Source organism: Salmo trutta, chromosome 1 (assembly GCF_901001165.1).
Source record: "Salmo trutta chromosome 1, fSalTru1.1, whole genome shotgun sequence".
Lineage (NCBI taxonomy): Eukaryota > Metazoa > Chordata > Actinopteri > Salmoniformes > Salmonidae > Salmo > Salmo trutta.
In genome coordinates, this window is record NC_042957.1 from 68,341,092 (window position 1) to 68,364,520 (window position 23,429).

Consider the following 23,429-nt stretch of genomic DNA (forward strand, 5'->3'; position numbering starts at 1 on the left):
CAATGTTGACTTATTATGGTATTGTAATGATACTTTATTAAGATAAGATCACTTTATTGTTCAATTGCACACAAGGTCCAACAGAAATTTGAGGTCTTCTTTTAACCCAACATCCGAAAGACACCCATACATACACATGCATTTACAAGTGTTGGAGAGGTGTGGGGGGATGCCTTGCTCAAGGGTACAACGGCTGGAAATGGCATATAGGATTTGATACCAGCATCCCTCCGGTTGCCAGTTCACTTCCCGCCAGATTAAAGTATTATTCAATTGTAAGTATTATAGGTCATTTCTCAATGACAATGTTACTGACCTTTACTGACCCTGCCCGCATCTGATTGGCTCAGGCTCTTTTGGCAGTCCTGTGACTGGCCATTCTCAACACGTCACTACAAAAAACTCCCAATCATGACTTGGAGTTGAATCGCCAATTTCTGTCTCAGATGAATGCTGCCCTCTGCTGCATATAGTATGATACTGTCACGACTACTTCAAACAATCTGGGGAAAGCCTATCTATCTCAAAGGAAAAGTGAGCAGGTAGTGAGGGGCAACACAAGCTCCTATTACCAGCTAGTGGGCCTCGCTACAGAGCTACGGCTCGGAAGATCTTGGGTTCAATCCCAGTGCTTGGCACTCATTTTAATATAGAGTTTTAAATGTTTTAGCATATGCCTACTTATTTCTCCAACAACACACTCACTCATAACACATTTTAAGCAAGCTAGTTACAGTGACTCCTAAAGACATGATTGACATCAGGAAAAGAGGGTGGGCTATCAGCTGGTCATTGATGTTGATGATTGATGTAAATCTGCTAGTTAGCTAGCTCAATAGTTTTTTTTTACTGATTGTGATTCATCTTCAATGCTCTTAAATAATAACTTCATCATATAGCCATGATATATGGCTGGCTGGCTAGAGGCTTGTGTGGATATTTTAGTATATGGTGGTTAGCTAGAGTCTAGACTACCTGTGTTCAGTGCTTCATTTGTACCAGAACGCATAAAAAATATCCTTTATAATAAAGCATTGCATGTATATCAGTGCATTTGCATAGTGGCATAGAGCAGTACAGTAGAGACGCTTACAGAAGTTGCACACATGGGGAACATTGTTATTAGCATAGGGTCTGGGAAAAAATTGGCCTGTTTATAAACGCATTTCATGCAATTGTACATCCTTTTACATGACTGGAAGCTGGCAAAATCTTTTTTACAGCACAAATGATGGAAATGACAGGGTACTTTGACACTGACAAACTGATAATCTAAGTTCAATAAAAACAACCTTGTCTTGAATCAATCAATAGCTCAGGCCTCGGTCTGTGGAGACACACATATGAGGAGGAAATTGTAGTCCTAAAAAAGCTTTCTAGTTTCACTGACTCAGATGCTCAGATCACTCTCCGGCGATGGCAGATGAGCTCATGCCAGAAGCATATCTCTCCTGTCCACAGCTAGGCTATTTTTTTCAAAGAATAGCCTATTCTGAATGATTTATTCTGAATCTTTCTAAACCGACCAACCTCGTCTCATAGACTAGAAGTAAAATAGTAAATGTAAATCCAGGACACTGAAATGAGTATGATATGTTACGTTTGGCATGGTTACATAAGACAGAAGGTCCCACAATAACGCCTGTGCGTGTTGGACTTCTAACCCCTTTTAAATGTTGTGTGTTTTAGCTACAGAAGTGTATCATTGGATTGATACATATCTGTGCACGTGTCTAACAGAAAAGGTAGTCATTTTTCACATTTAATACATAGCAACGGGAAGTTTCCTTACAAGTTGAGTAGTAGCAAAACAAATACAGGAAATTCAATGAGCAGCCCAACCCTAAATTTGACCTATGCACATCAATAGCAGTACCAGGTCCAGTAAGCTGAGTTTGCGGTAAAAGCCTTGTGCAATATCTCAAATTTAGGGTTAAATTAAATGTATTTTTCACATACACATGGATAGCAGGTGTTAATGCAAGTGTAGCGAAATGCTTGTGCTTCTAGTTCCGACCATGCAGTAATATCTAACAAGTAATCTACCAATTCCACAACAACTACCTTGTACACACAAGTGTAAAGGAATGTATACGAATATGTACATAAAAATATATGAATGAGTGATGGCCGAATGGCGTAGGCAAGATGTAATAGATGGTATGGAGTACAGTATATACTTATGAGATGAGTATTGTAGGGTATGAAAACATAAAGTGGCATTGTTTAAGGTGGCTAGTGATACATTACATCAGGATGGCCTAGAGTACAGTATATATATATGAGATGAGTAATGTAGGTTATGAAAACATTATATAAAGTGGCATTGTTTAAAGTGGCTAGTGATACATCTAATACATCAAGATGGCAAGATGCAGTAGATGGTATAGCGTACAGTATATACATATGAGATGAATAATGTAGGTTATGTAAACATGATCTAATATAAATAATATAAAGTGGCAAGTGATAAATTGATTAGGCTGTTAATTAGATGTTTTTTTAAAATGTTTTTCTCCTATTTCCATGCCATGGGACCATGTTAGATTGTGTTGAAGTGGAAGTGAATGAAATTAACTCTATGTGGAAAAAACAAATCATGGGGAAGAGCCCCCCAGTCCCCCCCCCCCCCCCCACATCTCCAATCAAAGATATTCCCCTGTCTGTCACCATGTGCTGTGTCTAATGTTTATTATGTGGAGTCATACACAGTCAGAGAATCCAAATATTTACAGATGCAGGTTTTCCATTGTGTGCTGCTATTTTGGCCAGGTCTCACTTGTAAAACAAGTTTCTACTCTCAATGAGAAAGAGAGAGAGAGAGAGAGAGAGATGAGAGATTAACAAATACTCACCATCCAGGAACTTCAAAGTTACAACAGGTTGTGGAAATACTAATTTGTTTCTAAAATATGTCCAATATTTCTCAGACCACTCACAGTAAATTACTTGGCTGTTGATCGGCTGTTTTTCTTGATATTTCCACTTCTTACAGTAAGATTTTTTTTCCTATTGACTAAAATAGGTGGTGCATTTTTATAACTATTTCATATAAACTATTAATGAATAATGAGCTGTATTATAATTTGATCATCCACCCTTTATGTAAGGATGACAATCCCTTAAATTGTTGATATTTCCATCCATTCTTACAATTATGTCTTATAGACTATAGTCCATGATATTTCATGCCCAGTGTTAACTGTAGGATTAAGGTGTGAGCCCATTGCACCCTTTGTAAATAGCACCCTAAACAATGCATGCGTTTGTGTGTGACCACTGAATGGTTGAGGTCAGGCATCATGAGTTTGTGATGGGCGGGGATTCTCCTGAAAGCTAATGACGGAACAGTCAGCCCAAACTGCTTCCAAATACAATCCATTTTTATGAGTCTTTCTCTATCTCTCACTCTCCTCTGTTTCCATTTCTCTCTCTCAATCTCTCTCTCTCCCTCCCATCGTGCCCTCCCTCTCCCTCTCTTTCCCTCTCTTTCCCTCTGTTTCTCTTTCACCGAAAATGTATTGGAGCAGGTTCTTTTGTTTGCTAGTTGTAATGGAACTCTTTCATTCCTTCAGCCTCCAGATATTTCAACACTTTCCTTATATTGCAACCGCTTGAACAGCATCACAAAACACAGGAGGTCCCAATGCTAACGTAAGGTAAGAGTTTCAACAGTTAAACAATTTCCTGTAACATCAGAAACTGTAGGTCTTGGGAAAGCTTGTTTTTCCTCCTCCCTCTCATACACTCTCCTCCCACCACTTCTTCTTCGCTCTCAAGCCAAAGGTACCTCAGTCTTTCTTTTCTCCCAGGACCGGATAGTTCCACGCCCTCAGCCCAGTCGATCACACCAGGAATCCTTCAGGTATTTGGGCCAGGGATTAGAGATCCTCCCCTTAGGAGACCATGGACTGGGGGGGGGGGGAGATAAGGAGGAGAGGAGTATTATGCTCTGCAGTATGCGATGCCGTTCAGGTCACTGTCGTCTTGGTTATTTGACGCGTGAAAAAGCCTTATTTGATTTATCAAATAGCGTTATTTGACATGTTCATTTTGACACACAAGACCTGAACGGCCTTTCATACTGTAGTAGAGGTTTGGGGTTAAGAGCTAGCCTAAAGCCTGGGATACAGACAGTCACTTGTAAATGCTTATCTACTAATTCATCTGGTATGGAGCCTACACATGTAGGATCATAATTTGATCACCCTCTTGCTGGAGAACATAAACGTTTGTAATTTCCACTTTGAAAAGTATCAACCCCTACAAAACGTCCATTAATTATAATCCACATAATAGTTCACATTTCCTGTTGCTGCAGGATATTTTTCCTGCTGTAGCAAACTGGCTCAAATTAAGATCCAACATCTGTATTATATCCTGTTTTCGACAGCAGTATTTGTGTTATAGGAGAGATTTATGTTGGTCTGTCCTCTCTTAAATAGTATTATTATGAGAAGAGAGGAGAAGCTGTTAAAATTACTGTGTTGAAAGTGAGTGCCTTTCTGTCATCTACAATTAGTTGTGAGGAAATCCTTGTTAGGGTGTGGCACTACTTGTGTACTTAAATTGTTGATGTGAGTTCATGAAATCATGATGAGATAGCACAGAGCTGGAGGAAATTGACTGGCCATATTTACTCTGAGTAGGAGCCAACTCAGAGTACAGTTCACAGGAGGTTGGTGGCACCTTAATTGGGGAGGATGGCTCGTGGTAATGGCTGGAGCGGAACAAGTGTAATGGTATAAAAAAAAGCCATTCCATTCACTCCGTTCCAGACATTATTATGAGCCGTCCTCCCGTCAGCAGCCTCCACTGGTAGAGTTTAAACACTGACACACAACCTTTACTGTACAGACTCACAACTTAATATAGCTTGAATATACAGTTACAGTACGCAATTTCATACTATAGAAAAACAACCATACTAACAGCTTTACTGTACAATACAGATACACTACTTCAGAATGCAGATGTATTATTCACTACAAGAACAGATGCACTACTTCATCCATGTCCAAGTACACCATTTAGATAATGTGAAAGCTTTAGTGGGCTATCCAGAGGCTTTATCAAATCAATAAGAGGAGAGATAGAGGGACATAGGGAGGGAAACAGGGGGAGTCCACTGTCTCAAGGTAACGTTTACAACATTACTCCTTCTTAATGGGTTTATACAGCAGCCAGATAACATATAGCTAGCCTCAATTTCCAAGCTTACCTATAGCCGAGTGATGAACGAGACGTAGGAGTATTAACATATACAGTTGGGGAAAAAAATATTTGATCCCCTGCTGATTTTGTATGTTTGCCCACTTACAAAGAAATGATCAGTCTATAATTTTAATAGTAGGTTCATTTGAACAGTGAGAGACAGAATAACAACAAAAAAATCCAGAAAAACGTTTGTCAAAAATGTTATAAAATGATTTGCATTTTAATGAGGGAAATAAGTATTTGACCCCTCTGCAAAACATGACTTAGTACTTGGTGGCAAAACCCTTGTTGGCAATCACAGAGGTCAGACGTTTCTTGTAGTTGGCTACCAGGTTTGCACACATCTCAGGAGGGATTTTGTCCCACTCCTCTTTGCATATCTTCTCCAAGTCATTAAGGTTTCGAGGCTGACGTTTGGCAACTCAAACCTTCAGCTTCCTCCACAGATTGTCTATGGGATTAAGGTCTGGAGACTGGCTAGGCCACTCCAGGACCTTAATGTGCTTCTTCTTGAGCCACTCCTTTGTTGGCCTGGCCGTGTGTTTTGGGTCATTGTCATACTGGAATACCCATCCACGACCCATTTTCAATGCCCTGGCTGAGGTAAGGAGGTTCTCACCCAAGAGTTGACAGTACATGGCCTCGTCAAATGATGCGGTGAAGTTGTCCTGTCCCCTTAGCAGAAAAACACACCCAAAGCATAATGTTTCCACCTTCATGTTTGACGGTGGGGATGGTGTTCTTGGGGTCATAGGTAGCATTCCTCCTCCTCCAAACACGGCGAGTTGAGTTGATGTCAAAGAGCTCCATTTTGGTCTCATCTGACCACAACACTTTCACCAGTTGTCCTCTGAGTCGTTCAGATGTTCATTGGCAAACTTCAGACGGGCATGTATATGTATTCTTGAGCAGGGGGACCTTGCGGGCGCTGCAGGATTTCAGTCCTTCACAGCGTAGTGTGTTACCAATTGTTTTCTTGGTGACTATGGTCCCAGCTGCCTTGAGATCATTTACAAGATCCTCCCGTGTAGTTCTGGGCTGATTCCTCACCGTTCTCATGATCATTGCAAGTCCACGAGGTGAGATCTTGCATGGAGCCCCAGGCCGAGGGATATCGACAGTTCTTTTGTGTTTCTTCCATTTGCGAATAATCGCACCAAATGTTGTCACCTTCTCACCAAGCTGCTTGGCGATGGTCTTGTAGCCCATTCGAGCCTTGTGTAGGTCTACAATCTTGTCCCTGACATCCTTGGAGAGCTCTTTGGTCTTGGCCATGGTGGAGAGTTTGGAATCTGATTGATTGATTGCTTTTGTGGACAGGTGTCTTTTATACAGGGAACAAGCTGAGATTAGGAGCACTCCCTTTAAGAGTGTGCTCCTAATCTCAGCTCGTTACCTGTATAAAAGACACCTGGGAGCCAGAAATCTTTCTGATTGAGAGGGGGTCAAATACTTATTTCCCTCATTAAAATGCAAATCAATTCATAACATTTTTGACATGCGTTTTTCTGGATTCATTTGTTGTTATTCTGTCTCTCACTGTTCAAATTAACCTACCATTAAAATTATAGACTGATCATTTCTTTGTCAGTGGGCAAACGTACAAAATCAGCAGGGGATCAAAAACTTTTTTCCCCCACTGTAGCAGGGTTTCTTTTATCCTGGTTCTGGGGACCAACAGAGGTGCACATATTTGTTCTTGCCCATCACTAACACCACCTGATTCAGCCAGTAAAATGCTTGATGTTAAGTTGATTTGTTTAAACAGGTGGGTTAGTAATGGCCTTGTAGTAGTACAGAGTAGTACAGACTAATGAGCAGTGGCGGTTCTAGCTTGTATGGCTCCCTGGGCGAACCCCACCTTCAGGGTAGCCAATGTGCGGGGGCACCGGTTAGCCGGGCTAATTAAAGTAGTATGTACATGAATGTATAGTTTAAGTGACTATGCATATATGATAAAAAGAGAGTAGCTGCATCGTAAAAGAGGGGTTGGGGGGAACACAATGCAAATAGTCCGGGTAGCCATTTGATTAACTGTTCAGGAGTCTTATGGCTTGGGGGTAAAAGCTGTTGAGAAGCCTTTTGGTCCCAGACTGGCGCTCCGGTACCGCTTGCCATGCGGTAGTAGAGAGAACAGTCTATGACTGGGGTGGCTGGGGTCTTTGACAGTTTTTAGGGCCTTCCTCTGACACCGCCTGGTGTAGAGGTCCTGGATGGCAGGCAGCTTAGCCCTAGTGATGTACTGGGCCTTACGCACTAGTTTCCGTACCAGGCAGTGATGCAACCAGTCAGGATGCTCTCGATGTTGCAGCTGTAGAACCTTTTGAGGATCTGAGGACCCATGCCAAATCTTTTGAGTTTCCTCAGGGGGAATATGGTTTGTCGTGCCCTCTTCACGGCTGTCTTGGTGTGTTTGGACCATTCTAATTTGTTGGTGATGTGGACACTAAGGAACATGAAGCTCTCAACCTGCTCCACTACAGCCCTGTCGATGAGAATGGGGGCATGCTCGGTCCTCCTTTTCCTGTAGTCCACAATCATCTCTTTAGTCTTGGTTACGTTGAGGGATAGGTTGTTATTCTGGCACCACCTGGCCAGGTCTCTGACCTCCTCCCTATAGGCTGTCTCATCGTTGTCGGTGATCAGGCCTACCGCTGTTGTCTCGTCTGCAAACTTAATTATGGTGTTGGAGTCGTGCCTGGCCACGCAGTCGTGGGTGAACAGGGAGTACAAGAGGGGACTGACCACGCACCCCTGAGGGGCTCCAGTGTTGACCCTCATCACCTGGGGGTGGCCCGTCAGGAAGTCCAGGATCCAGTTGCAGAGGGAGGTGTCTAGTCCCAGGATCCTTAGCTTAGTGATGAGCTTTGAGGGTACTATGGTGTTGAACACTGAGCTGTAGTCAATGAATAGCATTCTCACGTAGGTGTTCCTTTTGTCCAGGTGGGAAAGGGCAGTGTGAAGTGCAATAGAGATTGCATCATCTGTGGATCTGTTGGGTGGTATGCAAATTGGAGTGGGTCTATGGTTTCTGGGATGATGGTGTTGATGTGATTAATTACCAGCCTTTCAACGCACTTCATGGCTACGGACATGAATGCTACAGGTCTGAAGTCATTTAGGCAAGTTGCCAAAGTGTTCATGGGCACAGGGACTATGGTGGTCTCCTTGAAACATGTTGGTATTACAGATTCAATCAGGGACATGTTGAAAATGTCAGTGAAGACACCTGCCAGTTGGTCAGCACATGCTCGGAGTACACGTCCTGGTAATCAGTTTGGCTCCGCGGCCTTGTGAATGTTGACCTGCTTAAAGGTCTTACTCACGTCGGCTACTGAGAGCGTGATCACACAGTCGTCCGGAACAGCTCATGCTCTCATGCATTTCTCAGTGTTGCTTGCCTCGAAGCGAGCGTAGAAGTGATTCAGCTCATCTGGTAGGCTCATGTCACTGCGCAGCTCGCAGCTGTGCTTCCCTTTGTAGTCTGTAATAGTTTGCAAGCCCTGCCACATAAGATGAGCATCGGAGCCAGTGTAGTATGATTCAATATTAGCCCTGTATTGGCACTTTGCCTGTTTAATGGTTCATCTGAGGGCAAGGCAGGATTTCTTTTACGCTTTTTGTTAGTGCCCCGCTCCTTGATAGCGCCAGCTCTACCCTTTCGCTCAGTGCGGATGTTGCCTGTAATCCATGGCTTCTGGTTGGGGTATGTACGTACGGTCACTATGGGGATGACGTCCTCGATGCACTTATTGATAAACCCAGTGACTGATGTGGTGTACTCATCAATGCCATTGGAAGAATCCCAGAACATGTTCCAGTCTGTGATAGGAAAACAGTCCTATCATCTGACCACTTTTTATAGACCAAGTCACTGGTGCTTCCTGCTTGATTTTTGCTTGTAAGCAGGAATCGGGAGGATAGAATTGTGGTCACATTTACCAAATGGAGGGCGAGGGAGAGCTTTGTACGTGTCTCTGTGTGTGGAGTACATGTGATCTAGAGTTATTTTCCCTCTGGTTGCGCATTTAACATGTTGATAGAAATTAGGTAAAACTGATTTAAGTTTGCCTGCATTAAAGTCCCCGGCCACCAGGAGTGCCGCCTCTGGGTGAGCGGTTTCCTGTTTGCTTATTTGCTTATACAGTTGACTGAGTGCGGTCTTAGTGCCGGCATCTGTCGGTGGTGGTAAATAAATAGCCATGAAAACTATAGATGAAAGCTCTCTTGGCAAATAGTGTCTTACCGGAGTGTGCTATTCTATCTAGCCGGTGCAATGTATATCCCGCTAGCTAAATATCCATGTCATCATTCAGCCACGATTCCATGAATCATAAGATGATACAGTTTTTGATGTCCCGTTGGTAGGATATTCATGATCGTATCTCGTGTAATTTATTGTCCAATGTTTGTACGTTGGCAAGTAATATTGACGGTAACGGAAGCTTTCCCACTTGCCTTCTGAGGATCCTTACGAGGCACCCTGCTCTGTGTCCTCTGTACCTGCATCTCTTTCTCTTGCCAATAACAGGGATGTTGACCTTGTCGGGTGTTCGAAGTATGTCCTCTGCGTCCTGCTTGTTGAAGAAAAAAAATCTTTGTCTAATCCGAGGGGAGTGATCGCTGTCCTGATATCCAGAAGCTCTTTTCTGCCGTAAGATACGGTGGCAGAACATTATGCACAAAATAAGTTACAAATAACGCAAAACCCCCCCACATAATAGCACAATTGATTAGGTGCCTGTAAAACTGCTGGCGTTTCTTCCGGCGCCATTTTTCTAGATGAGGGACAATGGTCGCTACTGTTTCTCTCCATGCTTGAGTTGAGGTTAAGTCTCTTCTGGGACCCCCTTAAAACAACCACAATGTGTTATTGTCTGAAGTGTTTCATTGGTTAGACCAGATAATAGGCATCCAGCTCAAATTTCAGTTCCACAATTCAAGAACCAGTCTAGAAAAGTACAAGATAAGTTATTGTGACAACTTGTTCTCAACTTGCCTACCTGGTTAAATAAAGGTGAAATAAAAAAATAAAAAAATTGTGAAATCTGTGACATTTAACACCACTCAACAACGCCATAAGACTGTTAGTCCACTGAGCTAAAGCCTGGGCTTCAAAGACAGATGGTCATAGGATAGTCACACACTGTTGAGAGATGAGGAAAAACATCATAGTTTTCCACTTCCTCCTTAGTGTTCTACAGCAATTGACCCCATTGTTTCACATTCACATTTTCTTTTAAGAAAAATTATAGCATAAGAGTTGTGTAGGAGTAGCTATAGGTAAACAAACACATGCTTTTTGTGAGAAGTTGTCATGGCAACCAGCGGGAAGTGTGGTAGGAAGAAAAAGGAGATGGATATAAGTAGGGTAGGTATAGAAACTCTGACCAGGTGCTTAATATAACATAATACAACATAATAATATAATGCAACACAACAACATTGGCTGTAGTGACCATAACATTGTGGCAATAACAAGGAAAGCCAAAGTGCCAAAGGTTGGGCCTAAAGTAAGTTCTAAAAAATATTTTCTCAGGACTCTTTTGTTGAACATGTAAAACATTTATGTTGACCTGATGTGTATGGGGAAGTGAATCCAGATGCAGAACTGGAAGTATTTGTATAATGATTTACGCAAATTGTTGATGTGCCGTGTGGCTCAGTTAGTAGAGCATGGTGTTTGCAACGCCAGGGTTGTGGGTTTGTTTCCCATGGGGGACCAGTACTGAAGAAAAAAAATGTATGAAATGTATGCATTCACTACTGTAAGTTGCTCTGGATAAGAGCGTCTGCTAAAATGTAAATCAACTGTGAGAACTGTAGAGCCCCCTGAATTGATGATGCATTGAAAAATTGTATGGTTCAAAGATGTGATGCAAAAGAGCTGCTCAGGTTATTGGTTGACATACTGTCAATTGAGAAATGTTGTGACGAAGCTTAACAAAAATAATAAATTATATTACCAAACCAAGATAAATGACATAAAAAACAATGGAAAAATACTTTGGAGTACCTAAAATGATATCATGGGCAGAAAACCCAATTAATCTCCATTGTTCATTGAAGTTGATGGGTCATTTACAACAAAACCTTTAGGTGTTGTCAATCATTTCAATGACTATCTCACTAGTAAAGTGGAAAAACTCAGAAGGGAAATGACAACACTGAACAGGGAACCGTCATATTTTTGTACATAATATCTACTAATGAAATAGGAGGCTTATTGTTTTGAATTTGGTCAAGTTAGTGTGGGAGAGGTGGAAAAACTTTTGTTATCATCCATCAATAATGATAGGCCACCGGGTATAGACAATCTTGATGGGAAACTATTGAGAATGGTAGCACACTGTATTGTCACCACTATTTGCTATATCTTTAACCAAAGCTTAAAGAAGTGCGTGTCAACAGGTGTGGAAGGAAGCTACATGAATTCCATTTCCTAAAAATAGTAAAGCACCCTTTGCTGGCTCTAACAGCCGCTCAATCAGTTTGCTGCCTGTTCTTAGTAAACTGATGGAGAGAATTGTGTTTAACCAAATACAATGCTGTTTTTCAGAGTTAACTACTGATTTTCAGCATGTCTATAGAGAAGGGCACTCAACTTGTACTGCACTGACTCAGGGGACAGATGATTGGTTAAAATAAATTGATAATAATATAATAGTTGGAGCTGTATTGTTAGATTTCAGTGCAGCTTATCATGTTATTGATCATAAATTGGTATTGAAGAAACTCACTTGCTATGGCTTTACATCACCTGCCATCACATTGTTGGAGAGTTATTTATCCAATAGAACCCAGGGAGTGTTTTTCAATGGAAACTTCTCTAACATCAGACATGTACAATGTGGTGTCCCTCAGGGCAGTTGCCTTGGGCCATTACTCTTCTCTATTTTTAATAATGAATTGCAACTGGTTTTACACAAAGCTAGAATGACTGTATGTGGATGATTACACACTCTATATGTCAGCACCCAAAGCCAGGGAGCTCACTGAAATTCTAAATAAGGAGTTACAGTCAATATCAGAATGAGTGATTAATAATAAACTGTACTAGTTGTTAAGGCTCTGGTCTTGTCTCATCTTGATTACTGTCCGGTAATATGGTCAAGTTCAGAAAAGAAAGACCTAGCAAAGCTGTAGCTGGCTCAAAACATAACAGCACGCCTTGCCCTTAACTGCACACATATAACTAACATCAACAACATGCATTCCAGTCTTTCCTGGTTAAGGGGTGGATGAGAGATGAACTGCTTCTTAGCTTTTATTTGATGACTTTATTATTTTTCATTCCTTAAATTAATAATCTAATCTCTGCTCAGGCAGTAGCAGTCAGCCAGCGAGGCCATCTAAAGGTATGTGGTCCCCATACAGTACTGTCTTTACTAATACTATTTAGCTACCCTGCCTAAGTAAAGTGCCTTCGGAAAGTATTCAGACCCCTTTACTTTTTCCACATTTTGTTACGTTACAGCCTTATTCTAAAATTGATAAAATAGTTTTTCTCATCAATCTACACGTAATACTCCATCATGACAAAGCAAAAACAGTTTTTTTAAATGCTTGATAATTTATTAAAAATAGAAAACTGAAATATCACATTTACGTAAGTATTCAGACCCTCTACTCAGTACTTTGTTGAAGAACCTTTGGCAGTGATTACAGCATTGAGTCTTCTTGGGGATCACGCTACAAGCTTGGCACACCTGTATTTGGGGAGTTTCTCCCATTCTTCTCTGCAGATCCTCTCAACCTCTGTCAGGTTGGATGGGGAGCGTTGCTGGCCAGCTACTTTCAGGTCTCTCCAGAGATGTTCGATTGGGTTCAAGTCCGGGCTCTGGCTGGGCCACTCAAGGACATTCAGAGACTTGTCCTGAAGCTACTCCTGTATTGTCTTGGCTGTGTGCTTTGGGTCATTGTCCTGTTGGAAGGTGAACCTTTTCCCCAGTCTGAGTTCTTGAGCACTCTGCAGCAGGTTTTCATTAAGGATCTCTCTGTACTTTTCTCAGTTCATCTTTCCTTCAATCCTGACTAGTCTCCCAGTCCCTGCAGCTGAAAGACATCCCCACAGCATGATGCTGCCACCACCATGCTTCACCGTACAGATGGTGCCAGGTTTCCTCCAGACGTGACGCTTGGCATTCAGGCCAAAGAGTTCAATCTTGGTTTCATCAGACCAGAGAATCTTGTTTCTCATGGTCTGATAGTCTTTAGGTGCCTTTTGGCAAACCCAAAGTTGGCTGTCATGTGCCTTTTGCTGAGGAGGGGCTTCCGTCTGGAAACTATACTATAAAGGCCAGGTTGGTGGAGTGCTGCAGAGATGGTTGTCCTTCTGGAAGTTTCTCCCATCTCCACAGAGGAACTCTGGAGCTCTGTCAGAGTGACCATCGGGTTCTTTGTCACCTCCCTGACCAAGGCCCTTCTCCCTCGATTGCTCAGTTTGGCTGGGTGGCCAGGTCTAGGAGGAGTCTTGGTGGTTCCAAACATCTTCCATTTAAGAATGATGGAGGCCACTGTGTTCTTGGGGACCTTCAAAGCTGCAGAACATTTTTGGTACCCTTCCGCAGATCTGTGCCTCGACAAGGCATGAATTCCTTCGAATTTATGGCTTGGTTTTTGCTCTGACATGCAATATCAACTGTGGGACCTTATATAGACAGGTGTGTGCCTTTCTAAATCACGTCCAATCGATTGAATTTACCACGGGTCGACTCTAATCAAGTTGTAGAAACATCTCAAGAATGATCAATGGAAACAGGATGCACCTGAGTTCAATTTCGAGTCTCATTGCAAAGGGTCTGAATACCTATGTAAATAAGTTATTTCAGTTTTTTATTTTTAATAAATGTGCAAACATAAAAAAACTGTTTTCGCTTTGTCATTAGGGGGTTTGTGCATAGATTGCTGAGGAATAAGACTGTAAAGTAACAAAATGTTGAAAAAGTCAAGGGGTTTGAATAGTTTCAGAAGGCAATATATGCTGCAAAGCTGTCTGACTTCAATCATTTTACTCGTTTGTCAAAGTAAATAAGGTATACTTTTTTTCACAAACTGTCTCTGTCGTTGTGTTGTGTACATTCCTCATTGATGTGGTTTGTTTGCATCGAACCTAACTTAGCAGGCTTAAAAGTGTATCCGTCCAGAGATCTGTATACAATGACGATGCCCTAACAATGAGAGTATTTTTCCCAAAGGCAGTAAGACAGGTAAAAAGTTTAGCTCCCATATAAGCCCATAGAAATGCACTTGGCTTATTTTGGACAGATTTTGGAGAGAGTGAAATCTCTTGCTTCGGCTCTCTGATCTGTCTTTGAGCTAAAAAAAACTGCCGCAATGGATTATGATCATTGCAGTTAATTACCACATTTCTGAACTGAATTACTTTGAATATTTGCTTAATAAAAACTCCCTTCAGCCCATCATCCCACATGGTTCTTAACTTGATTTCTTCCGATTTCAGCGGTCATTACTACTATCATCCTTTCTGAACTTTGCGAGGCATGTCACTTCACCCATCTTCGCATAGCCCACCATATGCACTGTTTCTTAACAACCACAACTGGATGGATCCAGAAAGAATTACTGTGTGAATAAATATCACTGAATGACAAAAATATTTGAATAAAAGTAGGTTAATGCAATTGAAAGCATCAAATTGTTGCTTACTGAAACTCCCAAAGTCATCCAATTGTTATAATACATTTTATTGAAGCAATGGCCTACTGCGTGTGGTCAACAACTTCAGTGCTGTTTCGGGCTGCTTTGAGATAAGAGTGTGGACTGGTCTTAATAATTCAATTAATGTCTGATTTTTTTCTTTCCACTTAGTCTCCGTTTGGAAATTGGTTATAGGCTACAGTTAGGAAATGTTAGCTACGTTGAGGTGAGTGCTGCTCATGATCATCTTGTCAAGTTGGCTCATTTATTGCCCTTGATCAGAACATTTTGCCAACATGCTAATGTAGCTTAACAAATAGATTATTTTTCTCTTCAGTCGCTTAGTAGCCTAGGCCTACTACTGACAAAAACCTGTGACTCGTCTTAATCAATGTGATTTTGTTTCACTGAATCTCTGTGTGTATATTTGGTTAATTCTCTGGCTGGGCAAATAAGTGGAGGTGGTATAGCTTATCTATTCGTTTTCTCATCTATCTGCTCTTTAATTACTTGTTACTTTTATTTCTTATTCTTAACCGTATTTTTTTAAACTGCATTGTTGGTTAGGGGCTCGTAAGTAAGCATTTCACTGTAAGGTCTACACCTGTTGTATTCGGCGCAAGTGACTAATACAATGTTATTTTATTTTATTTGATTATCTCTGATCAGAACCATTTAGCATGCAGTAATGTAGCCTAAATCAAGTGCATTATTTTGCTCGATCACGTATAGACAACTCCAAAAACCTGCAGAAGTTGAAAAAGAGATGAAACGTGGATATATGACAGCGGTTCCACACTTTCCCGTGATGCAAGCTGTTTGGGAAAAATATTATTTGTATTTTATTCTGTTATAGTCCATTATATCCTTAGCCTACTGTAACATATATATTTGTTGACAACAAACAAAATAGCTATTGATTTTATGTAGCCTATACGCTGAAAATATGCTATTTTGTTCTTTTGAAAATTCCTTTTAGTCTTATAATGTTTCATAGGACTTCTTAAAAACATTGCCAGATTTATTTAGATTTTTTTTACCCCTTTTCAATTGGTAGTTACAGTCTTGTCTCATTGCTGCAACTCTCGTACAGACTCGGGAAAGGCGAAAGTCGAGAGCCGTGCGTCCTCCGAAACACAACCCAACCAAGCCTCACTACTTCTTGACACAATGCCCACTTAATCCGGAAGCCAGACGCACCAATGTGTCGGAGGAAACACCATACACCTGGCAACCATGTCAGCGTGCACTGCGCCCGGCCCACCACAGGCGTCGCTAGAGCGCAATGGGACAAGGACATCCCTGCCAGCCAAACCCTCCCCTAACTCGGACAATGCTGGGCCAATTGTGAGCCACCCCATGGGTCTCCCGGTCTCGGCCGGCTGCGACAGAGCCTGGACTCGAACCCAGAATCTCTAGTGGCACTGCTAGCACTGCGATGCAGTGCCTTAGACCACTACGCTTTTTTTACAGGCAACATACCATAAAGACTTTCTGTAGGGTATCAGTGTGTCAGTGTTTTTTTACTATTCATGTTTTTGTTTTATTGTGGACCCCAGGAAGAGTAGCTGATGCTTCTGCAAAATATAATGGGGATACAAATAAATAAACACAACTCTCTACCTGATTGCAGGTAGAGATCAGTCGAGATGGAGAAAGGTTATCCCGGGGATGGTACTTCCGCCCCTTACCCAGGACCTCCCATGAACTATGGGGGGATAGCCACGGGCCAGGGCCCCCAGCCAGGCTTGTACCCCCAGCCCCCAGGGGGATACCCTGCCTCCCCTGGTCCTCCACAACCAGGGTTCCAGCCTGGTCCCTACCAGGGAGGTGAGTGTCTACTGGTTCATATTGTACTTCAGAAGGCTGGAATTACTGCATATTGTGCATGTGAGAACCAAGAATTTTCGCAAATGAGTTTTTGCAACAAAAAATACCTCTAGCTTAGAATGTTTGTTTTTATATATTTCTTTCTTCTGCATAATCAACTACATCTTAGAGATGACAGGACACACAACAAACACTATTAAAAGACACATTCGGGTCTATGGAGATTAATTGAAAGTTCTCTGCCCCTTGTGGCAACTACTGTAGATATGATACAATCAGCCCAAGCCAAGTAAGAACACACAACAACAAACAGCTTGATTGGCGGTTTTCTGTATGTCTGTCTCTCCTGCTCTTTGGCTACACTGGTGGAGAATGGAGACAATGGAAAGTATCCTATTCCTTCAGTTCTCCCAAACCATTCAAGCACATATAAAGTATAAACATACTGTTTAAAAAGATATCTTCAGTGTTCTTTCCCCTCCTTTGAATTATTTTGATTGTGTTTTGGATTACAGCACAGCAAACACTTACCTCCTTCAAGTACTATTTTGCAACACCACTTTGGAAACACTCCCCTTCAATGTCAATAATGTGTGGTGCCAGATTTGTGTGGAAAAACACTCAAACACCTACGTACACAATAAACCTTGACCATTATATGTAACTATGCACATTCTAGTAATTTATCACAGTACATGCTCTTAACCAGACATATGTAAACAAGCTTATATCAAGGGAAGAACAATCATACAGTCAATGGTGGAAATGGGGTGGAAACCATTGGAACTGGAAATGGGGTGGAACCCATTGGAACTGGTAATGGGGTGGAACCCATTGGAACTGGTAATGGGGTGGAACCCATTGGAACTGGAAATGGGGTGGAACCCATTGGAACTGGTAATGGGGTGGAACCCATTGGAACTGGTAATGGGGTGGAACCCATTGGAACTGGAAATGGGGTGGAACCCATTGGAACTGGTAATGGGGTGGAACCCATTGGAACTGGTAATGGGGTGGAACCCATTGGAACTGGTAATGGGGTGGAACCCATTGGAACTGGTAATGGAGTGGAACCCATTGGAACTGGTAATGGAGTGGAACCCATTGGAACTGGTAATGGTGTGGAACCCATTGGAACTGGTAATGGGGTGGAACCCATTGGAACTGGTAATGGGGTGGAACCCATTGGAACTGGTAATGGTGTGGAACCCATTGGAACTGGTAATGGGGTGGAACCCATTGGAACTGGAAATGAATTTCACTGGGAGTGAATTTTGTTGATGATATGGTGCAACTATCTGAATCAGTTTGCCCCCAGACCCCCCTTTGTGGGTTAACCCAGTTAAAATAATAGTTCAGCAATGTTACATATTTAGACAATTATTTTTCTTACCTTGAAAGGAGTCTGAGCAAGTAACCTTCAACAAAATACTGCTTTCGGGGTAAGAAAACAATATCTAAATAAAGGCAAACCGCAATGTAAAACTGTAAAACTCCCTTTAATGTAAAACTCCCTTTAATCAAGCCCATTTCCACCACTAGATACAATCTTATTCCACAGTACGTGGTGGTATAATAACAACATGTTAATTGCATTGTGACCACATTGTGATTGGGATCTTACTCTCCTATTCAAGGTCCCCAAGCAGGTGTGTACCCACCTCCACCACAGTACACCTCTGGACCAGGTGGACCGGTGCCAGTCGGTGAGTTGATACTTCCACTTCCACCACACGCACACAGTGTTGTACAGCACAAAATGTCCCATTAAAAAGTCCCATTAAAAATCCTATTTTCCCTAACCTTAACCCTAACCCTAACTCTAACTCTAACACCTACCTTAACCCTAACCTTAACCCCAAAACCTAACTTTAACCCTAAACGTAACCCTAGCTCTTAACCCTGACCCTAAAACTAACCCTAGCTCCTAGTTCCTAACCCTAAACACTAACCCTAAACTCCCTAGAAATAGCATTTGACCTTGTGGGGACTAACAAAATGTCCCCAGTTGGTCACATTTTGGTTTGTTTACTATACTTGTGGGGACTACACACACACACACACATGATCAAAGGTTAATTGGGGTCAATGTGAGCTAAATAAGGAACATACTCGAAGAGTAACCCAAATGCATGACATGACATGTTTCAACACAACTTGTGACCTCAACTTGTGACCTGAGTAGTATTATTGCTCCGGAATTGACCCAAACTGCCCCCTCCAACACTAGCTGTACATAGTTCAGACTGAAACAGTATAGTTTTGTCCGGTTGCCCGACACAGCGCATTCATATGAAAATGTGAACATATTCAGTCTCTCTGTGTGAGCAGTCTGAGCAGTGCCTGCTTGTACAGGAAGGTCCTGGACAGGAGAGGTGGGCGGGAACAGGAATTCATGGAAAGAATTGAACATGATTTTCCAGAATGAGAAAGGAAAGGGAAATACTGAAAACAAGCTCACAGAATATCTATGAACTGTATCCAAAGCTGCTCTGAGAAAACGGGATATGAAGTTACATAATGTCTCAGTCAGAGCTACTCCAGGAAACCAGGGGATATGAAGTTACAGAATGCAAAGTTCAGAAAGCAAAATCTGTGCATAAGATAACCAGTTAATGTTTCCATCCATGTTATGGATGAGGCTTTTCCTCTCTGATTGTATCCCAAATGGAACCCTATTCCCTTTATAGTGGGCCAATGGGTACTGGTCAAAACTAGTACACTATATAGGGTACAGAGTGCCATTTGAGCGCAGTTGTACTCAGCAGACCACCAGGTGTCAGCATTGACTTTCACATATTTATTTCTGTCTTTCTAGATAAAGGAAATTAAGTTGTATTCATGATCCACTAAATAGTTCCTTTTACATTACACTCTTCAATTACGCTACAATCTGTGTCACATCGGTGCCCCCTTCAAAGTTGTAAAGAAGGATGGACGGAAAGTGAGAAATAGACAAATGACATGGGAAGAGGCAAGAAAAGAAAGATGGACAGAAGAAGAAAAACATAAAAGATTGGGAAATGTTAGGAAAAATAATAAGGAAAAAAATGGAACTTGGTGGGGAACTTGGCTCTCCTTAGTGACCTATGTAATAATGTCTCCTAACATTGTCTCTCTCCTCAGTGACCTATGTAATAATGTCTCCTAACATTGTCTCTCTCCTCAGTGACCTATGTAATAATGTCTCCTAACATTGTCTCTCTCCTCAGTGACCTATGTAATAATGTCTCCTAACATTGTCTCTCTCCTCAGTGACCTATGTAATAATGTCTCCTAACATTGTCTCTCTCCTCAGTGACCTATGTAATAATGTCTCCTAACATTGTCTCTCTCCTCAGTGACCTATGTAATAATGTCTCCTAACATTGTCTCTCTCCTCAGTGACCTATGTAATAATGTCTCCTAACAATGTCTCTCTCTCTCCTCAGTGAACCATGTAATAATGTCTCATAACATTGTCTCTCTGTCACGACTTCTGCCGAAGTCGGTCCCTCTCCTTGTTCGGGCTGCGTTCGGAGGTCGACGTCACCGGCTTTCTAGCCACCGCCGATCCACTTTTCATTTTCCATTTGTTCTGTCTTTGTCTTATCACACCTGGCTTCACTCACCAATCACTTGTTTATTATTTAACCCTCTGTTCCCCATGTTGTATTTGTGAGTGATTGTTATTTGTTACGTGGATTATTTGTCAGGCGTTGCACTTTTGTTTTAGACTGTGTTTTTGACACTTGTATGTGTTATGTGCTGTATTTTGGTAACCGGTATTAAAGTCTCTTCTCAGTGACCTATGTAATTATGTCTCCTAACATTGTCTCTCTCTCTCCTCAGTGACCATGTAATAATGTCTCCTAACCTTGTCTCTCTTTCTCTCTCTTTTTCCTCAGTGACCCATGTAATAATGTCTCCTAACCTTGTGTGTCTCTCTCTCTCTCTCCTTAGTGACCCATGTAATAATGTATCCTAACCTTGTGTCTCTCTCTCTTTCTCCTCAGTGGCCCATGTAATAATGTCTCCTAACCTTGTGTGTGTGTCTCTCTCTCTCTCCTTAGTGACCCATGTAATAATGTCTCCTAACCTTGTGTCTCTCTCTCTTTCTCCTCAGTGACAAATGCAATAATGTCTCCTAAACTTGTGTGTCTCTCTCTTTCTCCTCAGTGACCCATGTAATAATGTCTCTTAAACTTGTGTGTCTCTCTCTCTCCTTAGTGACCCAGGTAATAATGACTCCAAGCCTGATGGAGGTCGGAGGTTCGGCCATGTGTCCCCACTGCCAGCAGCACGTGGTCACCAAGACAGAGACCAACCCTGGTCTGCTCACCTGGCTCATCTGTGGTGGCCTCTTCATTGTTGGGTGAGAGAAATCATTCTGTAATGCTATGCTGTAGTATAGCTGTGTATATGACCGACTGGGGTAGGAAACCCGGGTGCACCACACAACAGTGATAGCCCTCTCAACTAAAGCCTATGAGCATACCTTTAATTAGTGCATTATGGAATAGGGTACCATTTTGGACGGAGACAATTAATTCCACTGTTTACCCTCTAGGTGCTGGCCATGCTGTGCCATCCCGTTCTGTGTAGACTCATGTAAAGACGTGAATCACAGCTGTCCCAACTGCAACAAAATCATCTACGTCTACAAACGGATTTGATATTAATTTGACCTGACGTCACTGTACTACCTTTATCTGAAGGACTGGGACATGGCATTTGAATCAAATCAGCATTTCTGTAAATGTATGAGGTTCGCATTCACTAGGGCATGTGATGTTGGAAAATGTTTTACAACTAAGAATCAAAAACAAATATTTCTTATTGGACAAGTCCAGGTAGTCCCTCCCTTTTGCAGTCCATTTTCTTCCATTTGGTGCCTAATGAATACAACCCAGGGGTAGCCAAAAGGGTTATGTCTATCCTGTATAGTCCCTGAGCAGGTGGTGAGCTTCCCTCAGCTCCACAAAATACTACATAATATATGCCATTTAGCAGATGCTTTTATCCATTTTTGTATGGGTTGCCCTAGCGGAAATTCAAACCCACAAGTGCCAAGCTCTATTAGGTTCCTGGCCAGACTTGACCCTTGTAGTGACTACCAAAGATAATCCTGATACCAAAGACTGGTAGTAGCTGCGCTATAGCTGTTTCACTGTAGTTCTGTATTCGTCTGAAGTCCATGGAAGTAAAGGAACTTCTAAACCACTCTACTTCTTATTGTAATATTGTTATATTGAGATGTATCTATCACCATCATACATCTTATTGTAATATTGAGATGTATCTATCACCATCATACTTCCTATTGTTATATTGTGATGTATCTATCACCATCATACTTCCTATTGTTATATTGTGATGTATCTATCACCATCATACTTCCTATTGTTATATTGTGATGTATCTATCACCATCATACTTCCTATTGTAATATTGATATATTGTGATGTTTTTGTTATTACACTCTTGCAGTCGTTCCCTCACCGATCCCGTTCTCTTTTTTCCTCTGAACGTTCTACTACTCATTTGTCATAAAGGACCATTGTCAATAATTACAATGGATCTTATGGTTGTCTTTTCACTTCCTGCCTAGCTGCTCTGTAAAGCTCTGATTAAAGTTGTCTAAATTGAAGAGATGACTCAGCATTTGTTATTATGAACAGATACGAAGCCTGAGCAGACTGCCAACAGTTCTTTGTCATCCATAAACTGTGACTACTTCAAACCTCACTGGTTTCACAGCTACAGTGTTATAACTTTATCTCACCAGGGTTGCGTCCCAATTATCTCTCCTTTCTTCCAAAGTGTGTACTTGTTCACTTCTCTTCATGGATTTGAAAGGAAATGACTTGTACATGGAAACTCTCTCTAGCCCATGGACACAACAGGAAGAAGGTGTGATTATTGGAACGCACCAATTCCTGTAAAACTCATTGTATACATTTCCTGCAACAGTCCATCAACTTTCTGTAACAAACATTTAATCTGTCCAGACCAGTAGCACAATTCAGAAATGGTCCCTGTTGGGCTAGATAGAGGAAGTGGAGAAGCATTAAACTGAGACACAGTTGACGTCTGATAGAATAAGTGCTCTTCACGAGTTTAAGTGAGTTTTCAAGTTTACATTCAATGACATACTTGATAATTGCTCCTGATAACTGAATGCTCCAGTTTAGTGCACACTCTCATGAAAGACAATTGTTCTTCAACAATTAGAAAGGGTCACACAGGGAATGTGGGAGAGATTAATACAGTACGTTAGATGTTTGTTTCTAGAAACTCCAGTGTTCTGTTCAAAACACTCAAGTCCTTTGTTTGTGCTTTGTTCAACATGCCCGGACATGTACAGTACGGTAATTTGTTGTTGAACGTATTCACCGGAGCTGAGTACAGGCACCTCAAATGTTCTACTGCCGCCTGACCTCTGCCTGACCTGAGCCTGCCTGTCATCCTGTACCTTGGACTCTGCTCTGGATTATTGACCCCTGCCTGCCTTGACCTGTCGTTTGCCTGCCCCTGTGGTTACAATAAACTTTGTTACTTCACACAGTCTGCACTTGGGTCTTACCTTCAAACCTGATAATGACGGAGTTAGTGCCTACAAAAAGACGTCCTTATTATTGCTCTCTATACCAGGCATTTAATTCAGTGGCGAACGTGGCAGGAGAAATATTGCTACAAAGGTTGTGAGTTAGTCATGTAGCCATAGTTACTGTAGCTCTCTT

At 41.8% G+C, this 23,429-nt stretch overlaps 1 protein-coding gene across 3 annotated transcripts; it reads left to right on the top strand.

The window, feature by feature from the left end:
- Nucleotides 1-3,442: 3,442 nt before the first annotated feature.
- LOC115206204 (lipopolysaccharide-induced tumor necrosis factor-alpha factor homolog) lies at nucleotides 3,443-22,336 on the top strand. Of its 3 annotated transcripts, XM_029772914.1 has the most exons (7): nucleotides 3,443-3,659; nucleotides 3,781-3,865; nucleotides 12,543-12,575; nucleotides 16,511-16,707; nucleotides 18,345-18,413; nucleotides 20,917-21,061; nucleotides 21,257-22,336. In XM_029772914.1, the coding sequence occupies exons 4-7, from the start codon at nucleotides 16,527-16,529 to the stop codon at nucleotides 21,360-21,362; spliced, it is 501 nt and encodes a 166-aa protein (XP_029628774.1). In that variant the 5' UTR covers nucleotides 3,443-3,659; nucleotides 3,781-3,865; nucleotides 12,543-12,575; nucleotides 16,511-16,526; the 3' UTR covers nucleotides 21,363-22,336. The 3 variants fall into 3 exon arrangements, with proteins under 3 accessions (XP_029628774.1, XP_029628780.1, XP_029628765.1); XM_029772905.1 differs by lacking the exon at nucleotides 12,543-12,575 and having other exon boundaries at nucleotides 3,448-3,659; XM_029772920.1 differs by lacking the exons at nucleotides 3,781-3,865; nucleotides 12,543-12,575.
- Nucleotides 22,337-23,429: the final 1,093 nt, after the last annotated feature.